Source organism: Petromyzon marinus, chromosome 10 (genome assembly GCF_048934315.1).
Source record: "Petromyzon marinus isolate PM22_M1 ecotype Great Lakes invasive population chromosome 10, UKy_Petmar_22M1.pri1.0, whole genome shotgun sequence".
Taxonomy (NCBI): Eukaryota; Metazoa; Chordata; class Hyperoartia; order Petromyzontiformes; family Petromyzontidae; genus Petromyzon; species Petromyzon marinus.
The window spans coordinates 4,290,556-4,302,501 of NC_133676.1; the positions used below are offsets into that span (position 1 = coordinate 4,290,556).

General features: G+C 48.4%; 1 protein-coding gene across 1 annotated transcript; it reads left to right on the forward strand.

Moving 5' to 3' along the window:
* Positions 1 to 591: 591 nt before the first annotated feature.
* BZW2 (basic leucine zipper and W2 domains 2) lies at positions 592 to 11,544 on the forward strand. Its single transcript, XM_032951681.2, has 12 exons — positions 592 to 818; positions 3,175 to 3,247; positions 3,891 to 4,067; positions 4,551 to 4,660; positions 5,037 to 5,102; positions 5,248 to 5,383; positions 5,715 to 5,824; positions 6,246 to 6,416; positions 6,542 to 6,688; positions 8,473 to 8,611; positions 10,216 to 10,338; positions 10,892 to 11,544. Exons 2-12 carry the CDS (start codon positions 3,184 to 3,186, stop codon positions 10,918 to 10,920), a joined length of 1,272 nt encoding a protein of 423 aa, XP_032807572.1. The 5' UTR covers positions 592 to 818; positions 3,175 to 3,183; the 3' UTR covers positions 10,921 to 11,544.
* Positions 11,545 to 11,946: the final 402 nt, after the last annotated feature.

The following is an 11,946-nucleotide window of genomic DNA, read 5'->3' on the forward strand; positions in this document are numbered from 1 at the left end:
AGAAGCGGCGTTCAGTGCCACCTGAACCGGCAACATTCACCAACCCGCACTGCAGGCCAGCGTGGTGAAGTATGTTCAATGAACTCACGTGACCAACAGCGTGGGAAAACCCTCATCTAGCAGTGTATTGACAAAAGGTCTGTACAAGGGCAATATACCGTAGTCTCCTGGTCACATTCCAACCACTACCCCCTCCCCCACAATCGCCACCCAAACCGCATCCACTGCACAAACCATGGCAGATGCGGACACCTGAAAAATTAAAAACTCTCCCGTGTGCGACTGTGGTCATTCGGAACAGACCGGCACACACGGGTTAACGGACGCAATGCCCGATCCACAAATACGAAGGAGACATCACAGCGATTCCCTTACTCCGCTTCCTCCCGACGCCGCCGTTATCTGGGCTTGACCATCCGAGCGTGTAAATTGCAAGTTGTTGCTCTGCGTCGACGTCAGCGGTCACGTTACGACGAACACAAAGAGACGAAGATCGCCACGCGAGCGTTCCTCCCGCTCCTCGCCCTTTAAATCCCCCGCCACGTGGTCGAGCCGACGCGGCTGGCGCACGCGGACGGAGGAGGCGGCCACGTGACGTCCCCCGGCATGCCGCGCGCGCTCCGCGAGGCTTGGACCCCTATTCCCTCCTCGTCCATCGCTGGGGCAGCGCAGGGGCTGATTCTCACACCTCGACACGAAATCAACAAGAACAACAAACGAATTAACTCATCGCAAGCGACACTATACCGAGTGCTACCGGCGCACGCGAGAGCGGGGAGACGGCGCTCGCTCGCTCGCTCCGCACGCTCCACTCTCTCGTACGGCATCTATTCTTCTCCTCTCGCGGCGTGTTTGATGGCAGCAGCAGCATCATCACCGTGGTCACGAGCTGCATGCCAACGTTGTGCTGCTAAGCCACAGAGGCGACAGAGGGCTGCAGGAGCGTCCGTGCTGTTTTGCTATTCCTCCGTTGAAGGAGCGCAGAGGATGCAGGATGGTCCAGATGTCTCGTGACCCCCCCCCCCCCCACATTTAATTTTATAAAAACTTAATATGTTATTTAAAGCAAGTTTTATTTAAAACAAATGAATATCAAATTTAGGGGTCAATTAATTGTGGGCCACGCGATATCTGGACCGCCCTGTAGAGTGGTTTTATGAGACTGGCTCATACAGTGGTACCGGCGCTGATGCTGCTGCTTCAGTTGCTGCTTCAGTTTCTGCTGCTGCTGCAGATGCTGCTGCAGCTGCAGCTGCTGCTGCACCAGCTGCAGCTGCTGCTGCAGCTGGTGCTGCTGCTGCAGCTGCTGCTACGGATGCAGTTACTGATTTCACGGATGCTCGTACCGATGCCGCTTCATTCATTCATGGTGTAGTTACTGATGCAATCGATGCTCCAGTGCAGATCCTTTTGCTTACTGTTAGAGTAATTATATATCTTCATATATTCTAGATACATTTGTATAAGTGTAATTGGATCAGCATGAATAGCTTTATTTAAAAAAATGTATCATTATTAGAGTATTCGAGCTGATGCAGCTACGGCTGAGATCTATTATACTATTGCTGATGCAGTTATTCTCATGCAGATTGCAGATACTGACGCAGAAACGTTCACACTATCGTGCTGATTTAATGGCTTGTTCAGTTGCTAACATCTAATGCTGATACCGATGCAGTTACACATGCAACGTTACGCTATTTCAAGTATTTTATTGGCGATACTGCTGCTGTTACTGCTACAGTCACTGCTGCTATGGGTTGCAGTGCTGCCACAGATTTAGCCTTCACTGCTGCGTATACTGCAGTTGCTGGAGATGCAGCTACTTCAATAACCTCTGCCGATACTGTTGCAGTTATGTTACTACTACTGATCCCACTGCAGCAATAGCAGTTACGTCTGTGAATACATTTTACTGGTAGGAACCTCCTGGTTACACCACCAGCCCACAGGGGATTATTGTGTCCGTCCGTCCGTCGTGCATCCAAAAATGGGAGGGGTGGGGCGGGGCTGGGTGGAGAGGAGAGGGTGGGGAGGGGCTGGGTGGGGAGGGAAGGGCTGGGTGGGGAGGGTGGGGCTGGGTGGGTGGTGGGAGGGGTGGGGCTGGGTGGGGAGGGGCTGGTCACCCCGTGGTGACCTTATAAAACTCAACGTTTAACCTACTCACGCCGGCTTGTGCCCGCCCTCACAGTCGGGCATATTTGTGGAATACACCACGTGGTGCCGCCGTTGACCCTGACCATTGACCGAGCAACCCAACGTTCCTACCAGCTCCCTCCGCAGGAATGTTTGTTACTATAATTTTCCTGCTGAAAACGTGTTACGACTGCCAAAAGCGAATTTACTGTTGCAATTGTATTACTACCGTTGCTACATCTACAATCACTAGTGAACTATGGTGTCGTTTCTCAATATACAATAAACTTGTCATTTAATCATCCAGGAAAATCTCACCAACGATCGAGACTTGTTTGCAAAGGGGTCTTAGCATGGCACGTTTTAGCGAGTGGTTATCATGTCTGAGACAACTTTATTGGTTTGCACAGATGGGTTCAAGAACACATTTTGGTGTACTGGCATGCATTAGCCACCTCGCACCCATTTAGGTTTGGAAGTTCACCAAGATAATGCCCCCCCCCAACCCTTACCTATGGATCGCAGGTGCACGCCATCATACCTGGCCCATCGTGCTGCAGCCTTCACTCGAGCCGCTGTTACTACCACAGAGATTATCGCTGCTGCCACTAAAACCAATTTACAGTCTGTTCTCCTGTAACCCAGCGTGTTGTTTTCATAACACGAATTGGATGTAACGCGATGAATGTATTTGGGAGCACATTTTTTATATATATAATGCGGAAGCAAATTGGATATAACGCGATCGAGTTAACGGAACTACGTTGTGCGAGGGGGAATAAGCGGTCGTACGGCTGCCTCGGCGTAGCATCGCACAACGCGGGATGCTGCTGGATGTTTCTAGACGCTACCCGCGCGCCTCAGTCTTTGTTCAGCCTGCGTGCGCGTTTCGCGTGTGATCGCGGACTGTGCTTTACACTCCATTACATTTTATTTATTATAACGAGATTTTTCCATAACGCGGTGTTCTTCAGGAACGCCACTGCCACCGAGTTATAGGAGAACAGACTGTACACTCATGTGACCCTGTGTTCGCAGGAAGTGTTTATGAATAATTCAAAGCAGCCGAAGCCGACGCTAACGGGGCAGCGATTCAAGACCCGCAAGCGGGGTACGTGCTGACCCGTGCGTGACACTATCGCTGACCAAGTGTTTGGACTGTGCCCTCGGTGTTTGTGCCAAACACCTGCCACCGGATGTTCTCCTGCGGTTGCACAGAAGTGACACTTGACCGTGACCCGGCAGTCTGGTGCTGATGGGTCAAAGATTTAAAGTGTCAAGGTGTTCAGATGTTGGTATGCTAAATTGCCAAGGTGTGGAAAATGCACTTTTGTGGCCATTGTTCTTACGTGAAGGGTCTGCGCTTCTCTTCTCGAGATCCACATGGATACATAATTGGGAAAAGACAATAATTATAGGAGGAATAAATGTCGTGTTGAGATCTGAATGTGATGATGGGCGAAGGTGCGAAGGTGCTGGTGTTGAGGTGTCAAGACTATTGATGTGCTGATGTGTTGAAGGTGATTTAAAGCTTTCGTCACTGCAGGGATTCATCTTCTTGGTTCTTTCGGTAAAGTCACGTGGAATGGAAATAAACTAATAAAAAGAAAACAATAAAATAAAAAAATAAATATTCCGTTATGTTTTATTTTTATTATTTTATTTCCATTCTACGTGACTTTACCGAAAGAACCAAGAAGGTGTTGGAGGTGCTTGGTTGCTGGTGCCGAGGTGTATCATCGTTGTCTCTGCAGATGAGAAGGAGAAGTTTGAGCCGTCTCTCTTCCGAGATGCCATAGTGCAGGGCCTGGACGAGACGGCCGGGGACCCTGAGGCCGTGTCCCGCTTCCTCGACGTCACCGGCTCCAAGCTCGACTACCGCCGTTATGCAGACACGCTCTTCGACGTGCTGGTGGCGGGCGGCATGCTGGGTGAGCCGACCTTACCGCGTCGATACACGTGAATGCCCTTGACCGTGATATAGTTTAACATTTTTTTTTTATTCATAGTAGTTTAGTTTTGTGGAAGGTGCACACACGTCCACTTGCTGGGTAGTCTCGCCTTGGCTCTGCCCACCATGCCGATGGCAAAACTAGGATCGGTTAGACGGTTGATGCGTCCAATCTGCAACACTCGATTAGTGTGATTTAGTGTCCAGCTATGATAGTTGTAGTGCTTTAGTAATGAATAAACTGTGTTATCCACAGGGGTTTCTATTAATAGCAATTATTCGAGTTATACACTACAAAAAAAGTAACATACTCTTTGGTTTTATTCGGAAAAGTCGCGTAGATAAAATAAAACAAAATAAAAGAAAACAATTAAATCACGACGTTTCGGAGGCAACACAAGCTTCCGTCTTCAGGTGGAATAGTCACAGAAGAATATCTGTAACATTGATGATTCCATCACAGCGCCGGGTGGCACGCTCGTGGACGATGGAGACAAGTCGAAGGTGACACGCACAAGCGTGTGCGTGTTCACGGCTGACGAGGACATTGAAAAGATGCGGGCCTTTGCGCAGGTGCGTGGCGTCCATGTCGGTGTGGATCACAGATGTATAATGTCTTTTGCCCATAGAAGTGTCACTCGGAAGGTGTGACTAACGTGTAGGCAGGTCGGAATGTGTCAAGACAATTTATCCATCTCTGTTAAGGAAGATGTGTGGAATATTGCTCACATATGGGTCCCAATTTGGCTCATTTCCATTAGCTCCGGTGTCATACGCCAAAGGAGCTTTCTAGCTCTCTGTGACAATTGTCTGTATGTATTATATTTAACCGATAGCTTTGTTATAAGACAACTATCGTGCAAAAACATGTATTGTTTATATGTGTCATCCTCTTGATAGTGCACGCCACCTATGCAAGCATTTATATTTACCGCTGGTCATCTTGCAGGTCTTTTCGAAGCTCCTTCGACGATACAAATACCTGGAGAAATACCTGGAGGAGGAGTTCAAAAAGGTGAATTGTATTCATCCCGTTGACTTCAAGCGTTATGGTCTGAACGAAGGGGCGCGGCGCTCGCCACATTTATTAACGCCCAGGGGATGCCTGTTTGCCGTCGGTCTCTCTCTCTCATCCGACGGTCGTGCACCTCTCGCTACAGCTGCTCATGTTCCTGAAGGGCTTCTCCGAGTCGGAGCAGAACAAGCTGGCCATGTTCACCGGTATCCTACTGGCGGGAGGCGCTCTGCCCGCCACCGTGCTCTCCAGCCTCTTCACGGACGCCATCGTCAAAGAGGGTGAACACATTTTTTCTTTCTTAACATCTCACCTCTTTAAGCCCAAAATTATTCTGCCTTTCGCCACATCTCATCGGTATCGTTGGAAGTCTATATACGAGTGATGTGGCGAGTGTTTTGCTAAATATGCTGCTGTTCATCCGCTTAGTTCTTTCGGTAAAGTCACGTAGAAGAATTTTATTTTTTTATTTTATTTTATTATTTCTCTTCTACGTGGTGACTTTACCGAAAGAGCCAAGAAGATGAATTCCTGCAGTCACGAAAGCTTTAAATCGAAATTTATGCTGCTGTTCTCGCTGTGATTTACAATGCGTTTGCCTTCTCGCATCAGGAATCTCGGCAACGTTTGCCGTGAAGCTGTTTAAGACCTGGATAGCGGAGAAGGACATGAACTCCGTAACGTTTGCTCTGAAAAAGGCCAACATGGACAAGAGGCTTCTGGTGAATCAAATGCGAATATTCCATTCTGCGAACATCAACGCAATTGCTACCAATCTAAAACAACTGCCCAAGTAACTTGCGAAGCGGCTCATTGTAAATTTACATTGCTTGGTGCAATCGATCAATCAATTATTTTACGTGCCGATATCGCCCCCTCGATAAAGTAGGCATGAGGGCACATTACAATGGAATGGGAACAGTACAGGGGGCATAGAGCAACGGCAATACAAAATTAAACCCGTCACGCCCTCAGCGGCTAACACCAACTGAAGCAAAGTAATTTGCAACCTCGCGCGACGAATAGCGTAAATAAATTTAATATCGTAAATAAAAGTAAAGCGAACGGAAGGTGCGCAAGCCAAAGTGGAATTGATGTTGTTTATATCGGTGTTCAGGTGTTTTTTTCTCACACACATCACAGGAGCTGTTTCCTCCAAACAAGCAAAGTGTGGAACACTTCTCCGCGTACTTCACAGCCAACGGACTCACGGAGCTCGCCACCTTCCTGCGCGCTCAGCAGACGCTCGGCACGCGCAAAGAGCTGCAGAAGGAGCTGACTGAGAAACTGGAGTTGGGAGAGCCGGTGAAGGAGGTGGGTGCGATGTTGGAGAAGCATCGGGGAGCTCTGATCACCGTGCCTGTGTTCGGCGATCTCAGCTTTCCGATGTTATGCAGGGATCGGCAGCGATGCCCTCCTTGTGTCGTGGCTGCACGTAGATCGCCGTGTACGTGAAGGAGGAGATGAGGAAGAACGACATTTCCGAGCAGGCGGTGGTGAGCCTCATGTGGACGTGCGTGATGAATAAGGTGGAGTGGAACAAGAAGGAGGAGTTGGTCACGGAGCAAGCGGTCAAGCACCTTAAGGTTTGCCCATCTCCTTACAGCACAATTGCAATCGTTGTACGTGTGTATGTTGAACTTCTTTTGCACCGTATGTAGCCAACCGCGTTAATCGGAGGTGTGGGGGAAGGACAAAAAACTAGACACAAAAAGCAGTTCTAATGAAATTAGTTATTAATCAACATTTAAAAGTGCACAGCTCCAGTGGCTTCTTAATATCGGAAGGAAGAGTGTTCAAAACGACCGCAGAAGCACACCTGAAAGCGGTGACCGTCATTGTCCGATGGCTAGCCAAAAGCCGCTGCGAGGATGACCGTAGTTTGCGCTTGATGGTTTATGTTCCTCGACGAGAATTGTTGATGGGTCGGTATCAAGCTGGCGTGGGAGGGTCTGCATTCCTGGTCCTCTTTCTCCGCCCATTTATGTCCTAGGCCATGTCCACGTTCACTCCACATTCCTTCATATCCAGGCTCACAAACTTCGAGTCACCTCTTTCTCTTGGCTTGCCTGTCAGTTTCCGCTCCCCCCCCCCCATGCTTCACCTTGTTCTTCACATTTCTTCTTCTGGTGTACAGTCCGTTCTCCTATAACGCTGTAGTTGCGTTCCTGAAGAGCACCGCATTATGGAAAAATCGTGAGATGTGTATGCAGGCTGAAACAAAGACTGAGACGTGTGGGTCGCATCTAGAAGCATCCAGCAGCATCCCGCCTTGTGCGATGCTACGGCGAGGCAGCTGTGCGACCGCTTATTCCTAGTTGCATCACGTAGTTCCGTTCACTCGACTGCGTTCTATCCAATTCGCATCCGCGTTATAAAAAAATGTGTTTTCTCATACCTTAATCGCGTTATATCCAGTTCGCATTATGATAACACCGTGCTGTATTTATATCCAGGCGATACCCGTTTTCACGACGCGATGCGTTCCTGGAAACTCCGTCATCGTAAATTGGATCGCCGTAAATCGGAACCCGTTTTCCCATAACCAGTAGAAACAGTAGAAACATCAAGGAATTATGCGTTTTTCCCTTCATCAGCCGTATTTAAGAGGGTTTAAAAGGTACAAATCCACAAAAACACTTGAGAAGAACGAAAGCTCCATGCCAAGTCACATCGGAAGCCAGACCGACTCCGTTCAAATGTCTTCGGAGTCATGAAGTCGCCTCGTAAATAAAGTTTCTGCATTGTAAATCGATCCACATTGGCGTTATATAAACGTCGAAATGTGGATCGTCGTAAACTAGAGACCGCCTGTATACTGTACTAGCTGTACTACCCGGCTTCGCCCCGGGACGTGGATTCACCACACCCGGCCGCCTTTGTCTCCCCAGTGGCGATGTTCACACACCACAACAGTTACTCGTTTGAGGCTGAGTCGACCTAGGGGAAGCCCAGGACCGGTTAAAATAATCGTCACCGGTGATGGCCATGAGCAGGAATCGAACTCGGGTCGCCGGGTTCGTAGCGCGGCGCGCTCACCACTACACTACAATGCGTTACACTTTCACATGCGCGGGTCATGTGACGGATTTGACGTCACAGCTCACTTGCCGTGCAAAAAAATTAATGCATTATTGAGCTCCCCCTCCTAAACAAGAAACTAAAGTGTATTTTTATAATTTGTGCATGGTGTACAGTCTGGAAAGTACCCACATGGCAAATTTCAATTTTGTTGCATGTCGGGAAGTACGCTAAATTTTTGAACAGACACACATATTCACAACTTTGCCTTTTATATGTATGGAGATTTCATGTATTTAATAGTAATTGAATATTTCTATTGTACCGAATCGTGTCCCTGTCGCTACAGCAATACACGCCGTTGTTGGCATCCTTCACCAGCCAGGGCCAGTCAGAGCTCACGCTCCTACTCAAAGTGCAGGAGTACTGCTACGGCAACATACACTTCATGAAGACCTTCCAGAAGATAGTGGTGCTCTTCTACAAAGGTGAGACTCTAGTAGTCGCAATAACACGACCTTGGAAATGGGCATAAATTAGAGTTTGCAAGTTACTCTTGAAATGGCCTCTGCCAAGGCAAAAATCTGTTATAAAAGTCGAAAGCCCGGCGTTCTGTTTATCCGTTTGTCCGTAAATTAAATTATGAGAGCCTTTCAGAAGGCCTGAATCAAAACGTTATAGAAAGTGGATCCTCCCCCCACCCCCAGATGTGGGGGTAAAAAGTTAATCCAACAGGGTTACAACAATTGCCGACCCCCCCCCCCCCCAAAAAATAATTTTCACTCCCCCCCCCCCCCAAAATAATCATTTTCACACACCCTATAGAAGTATCTACACACATTGGGGGGGGGGAGAAGAGGACGTCAGTGGGGGCGATGGGTGAGGTGCGTAGCGCCAAGAAGCCCTCTGCAGGAGCTGTATTAAGGCGGCCATAGGCCGCCGAAATTCGAGTTAAATAACAGTGGAGCTATATTTAGCCACTAGGAAAGTCACAAAACATTTTTCACACGAACGACGCATTCACGCAAGCACCCGATGATCCATTTTGAAGTTTTAAAATGAAACAACTTTGAATTGTATTATGTTTTGAATTAGATCATTGTATTTCTTGATTAAAAGCTTATATCATTTTACATCTGGAAGACTTAATTGAAAAGGACATTTCGTGTGAATTTTCTCTCGTCGTTAAGTAGATGGCCTTGCTGGGGGTTCGGTTCGATGCGGACTTTCACCTGTTTGGGATTACGGGATCGAGATAAGGCGACACAGAGCTGCTGGCCATGCGAGAAGACCGCCGTCTGCAGATCGATTCCAACGTCATCGAATGTCTGTGACCTGCGCCTCCGTCGTTCATGCAGGGGGCGCGTGTAGGTTTGCAGCGCCCCCTGCATGAAAACGACGGAAAGTGCAGCGTTCATCACAGATAGATAAAGTTGTCCGCCTATATAAGAGTATGACAGCTTCATTGAATGTGCAGACTTTCAAGCATGTGTCACACACCAAGAAAACACACTCTCAAGGCTTCAACCATCTCCTGGCCACCTTACAGTTCAAGCCTACGACACCATGTATTCACAGGCATTTCCCCCACCTAACCAAGTGCTAAACCGGCTCAACTCTTCTTCGCTTCAGAAATCTAATGAGTTCGGGTGTGTTGAGGTTCAGGAAAAAAGCACACAAAACATGTAGATTACTTTGACCTTTGGTGGCTAGAGCACACATTCCGCAGTCTATGTGTCTTGGTAGCCTTGCTAACCTTCATGTGTACTGGTTTCTTCTGTTGGTCATGGTCAGAGCCAGCCCTACTGCGATTTTCCACCTGTAGGGGATTTCCAAGGCTGGCTGTCATACATTGGTGTGCACGTCTGTGTCTTTGTCTTGTATGATGGCACAGTGGGGAAGCACAGTCAGTGACTCCGTGAGTCATGAGTTAACCCATAACAACAAGGTCTGTCCTGGGACTGACCGGCGAGCCTTCCACACTTCACATGGCATCAGTGTTATCTAGCCTGGCACAAGCACCGTGGTTGCATCACCTCCACTTAGTGGCGTATGGTGGCAGTTACTGTCGTGTTGTGTGATCACCCCGCAGCGGACGTGTTGAGTGAGGATACCATCCTGAAGTGGTACCGTGAGGCTCACCTGGCCAAGGGCAAGAGCATCTTCCTGGAGCAGATGAAGAAGTTTGTGGAGTGGTTGCAGCATGCGGAGGAAGGTAGAACCTGACCACCAACAGTCACAATACCTCTCCCATGGCGGAATATACCTCATGTCTTTGAACAAGAAGCTTTCGGTTAAATGCAAGGAGCTACAGGCAGGATTGGTCTATCAATTTGTTACACTGTAATCCAATACCAATATCTGCCATTCTCCACTCGGTGATGGCAACGTCACCACAACACCTGTGGCAAACGCACGTGCGCTTTGCGGTAAGCTGTAATCCACACCCACCAATGCAGACAACCAGTCCGCGATGGTTACATTCAAGGTGGTGATTATTTTGGAATCTATATTCCGAGTTACATCACTGCTGGCTGTTATTTTTGGTTGGGGAAAAAGTACTTTCATTGAAGAGGGAGGATCTCATTACCTCCTACTGCCCTTTTTTGGTAAACAGGGGTTTACTTAAATGACTTAAGACTACATGTTGCAATTAGAATAGGCTTTCTGTGTATGTAAATGGTCTACTATGCCAGTGTGCGGTGAGCAAAGTTGCTCGTGTGCCATTGTCGGTGTTTAACATGCGGCTGAACACGTTTGTGTTGCAGAGTCGGACTCTGGTGAGGAGGAGGATTAACGCGACCGTGCACTGCTATAAACTCGTCACCCCCTCGCCGGGGGCGGAGGGGGACACCAGATTTCGCTCGTGCCCAAGCGTTCAGCCGCAGGAAGGGGGGGACCCTGTTGACAGAGGACGACCCGTTTGCTTTTGGGAGCGCCAAAAGCAAACGCTGTACCTGCACACGGCAGCGTTGTGTGTTCAAGCCAGGCGTGCTCCACGGAGATTCAGCATTTCACTCTCGGTTCTGCCCCCACCTCCCTCCCCAGTGAGACTCGCCACGCGCACACTCGGCTACGTACACGCACACATCGGTGAATGACAACGACCCCCTTGTATTCCAACTTGCGCGTTGAGATTTTTTTTCCTTTTAACATGTAAACATTGTGTTTGGTTGGTTTTGGCAGTGGGAGTGGTAATCGGTAGGTTCGTGGCTGCCCCATCCCCTGCCCGAGTGTGCTCGCCGGACAGTTTTGCCCGCACAGTCGCTTTGCGGTCGTGTGTTGCATTCTGCTTGGTTTCAGTCCCACCTTGAAGCCACGCTCGCCACGCTTCAAAGGCGAGTGCTGTTTATTAACATGGCAAAAGAACGCTGGGTATTTTTTACTTTACAATTAAAACCCGGTAAATCGACGCAACCAACACGCGCGTGTGCCTGATCTACATTGTGACGCGTTTCTGACTTTTGCTATTTTTGTTAAAGCCGACAATTTATATCCATAGCATTTAGAGGCATTGGTAATCTGATGCCTCTAAATGCTATGGATATTGGCATTGGTGATTGCGTGGGTCGTCACCAATCTCTCCATCTTGAGGGGTGTCCACGTATTTACAAAAAGCCATGGTTTATTGAAACACGTCATTATATTGTATAATCTCCCCAAATGGCCATACAATGGATGTATAGTTCACTTTTTTCCCCCATCCACTTATCTGCCTACTTTGACACACAAGCCAACTATCAAATGTTTTCTTCCCTACAACACCCTTCAAAAGTCAAGTGTTCACGTGTAATCTGCTCAACATAGATGGGGCACAGCGTTA

Excerpts from the sequence above, each read along its gene's own strand:
- BZW2 (XM_032951681.2), top strand. The coding sequence starts at position 3,184 with ATGAATAATTCAAAGCAGCCGAAGCCGACGCTAACGGGGCAGCGATTC. Across the intron at positions 4,661-5,036 it reads AGATGCGGGCCTTTGCGCAG|GTCTTTTCGAAGCTCCTTCG; the intron begins GTGCGTGGCGTC and ends GTCATCTTGCAG. Across the intron at positions 5,103-5,247 it reads TGGAGGAGGAGTTCAAAAAG|CTGCTCATGTTCCTGAAGGG; the intron begins GTGAATTGTATT and ends CTCTCGCTACAG.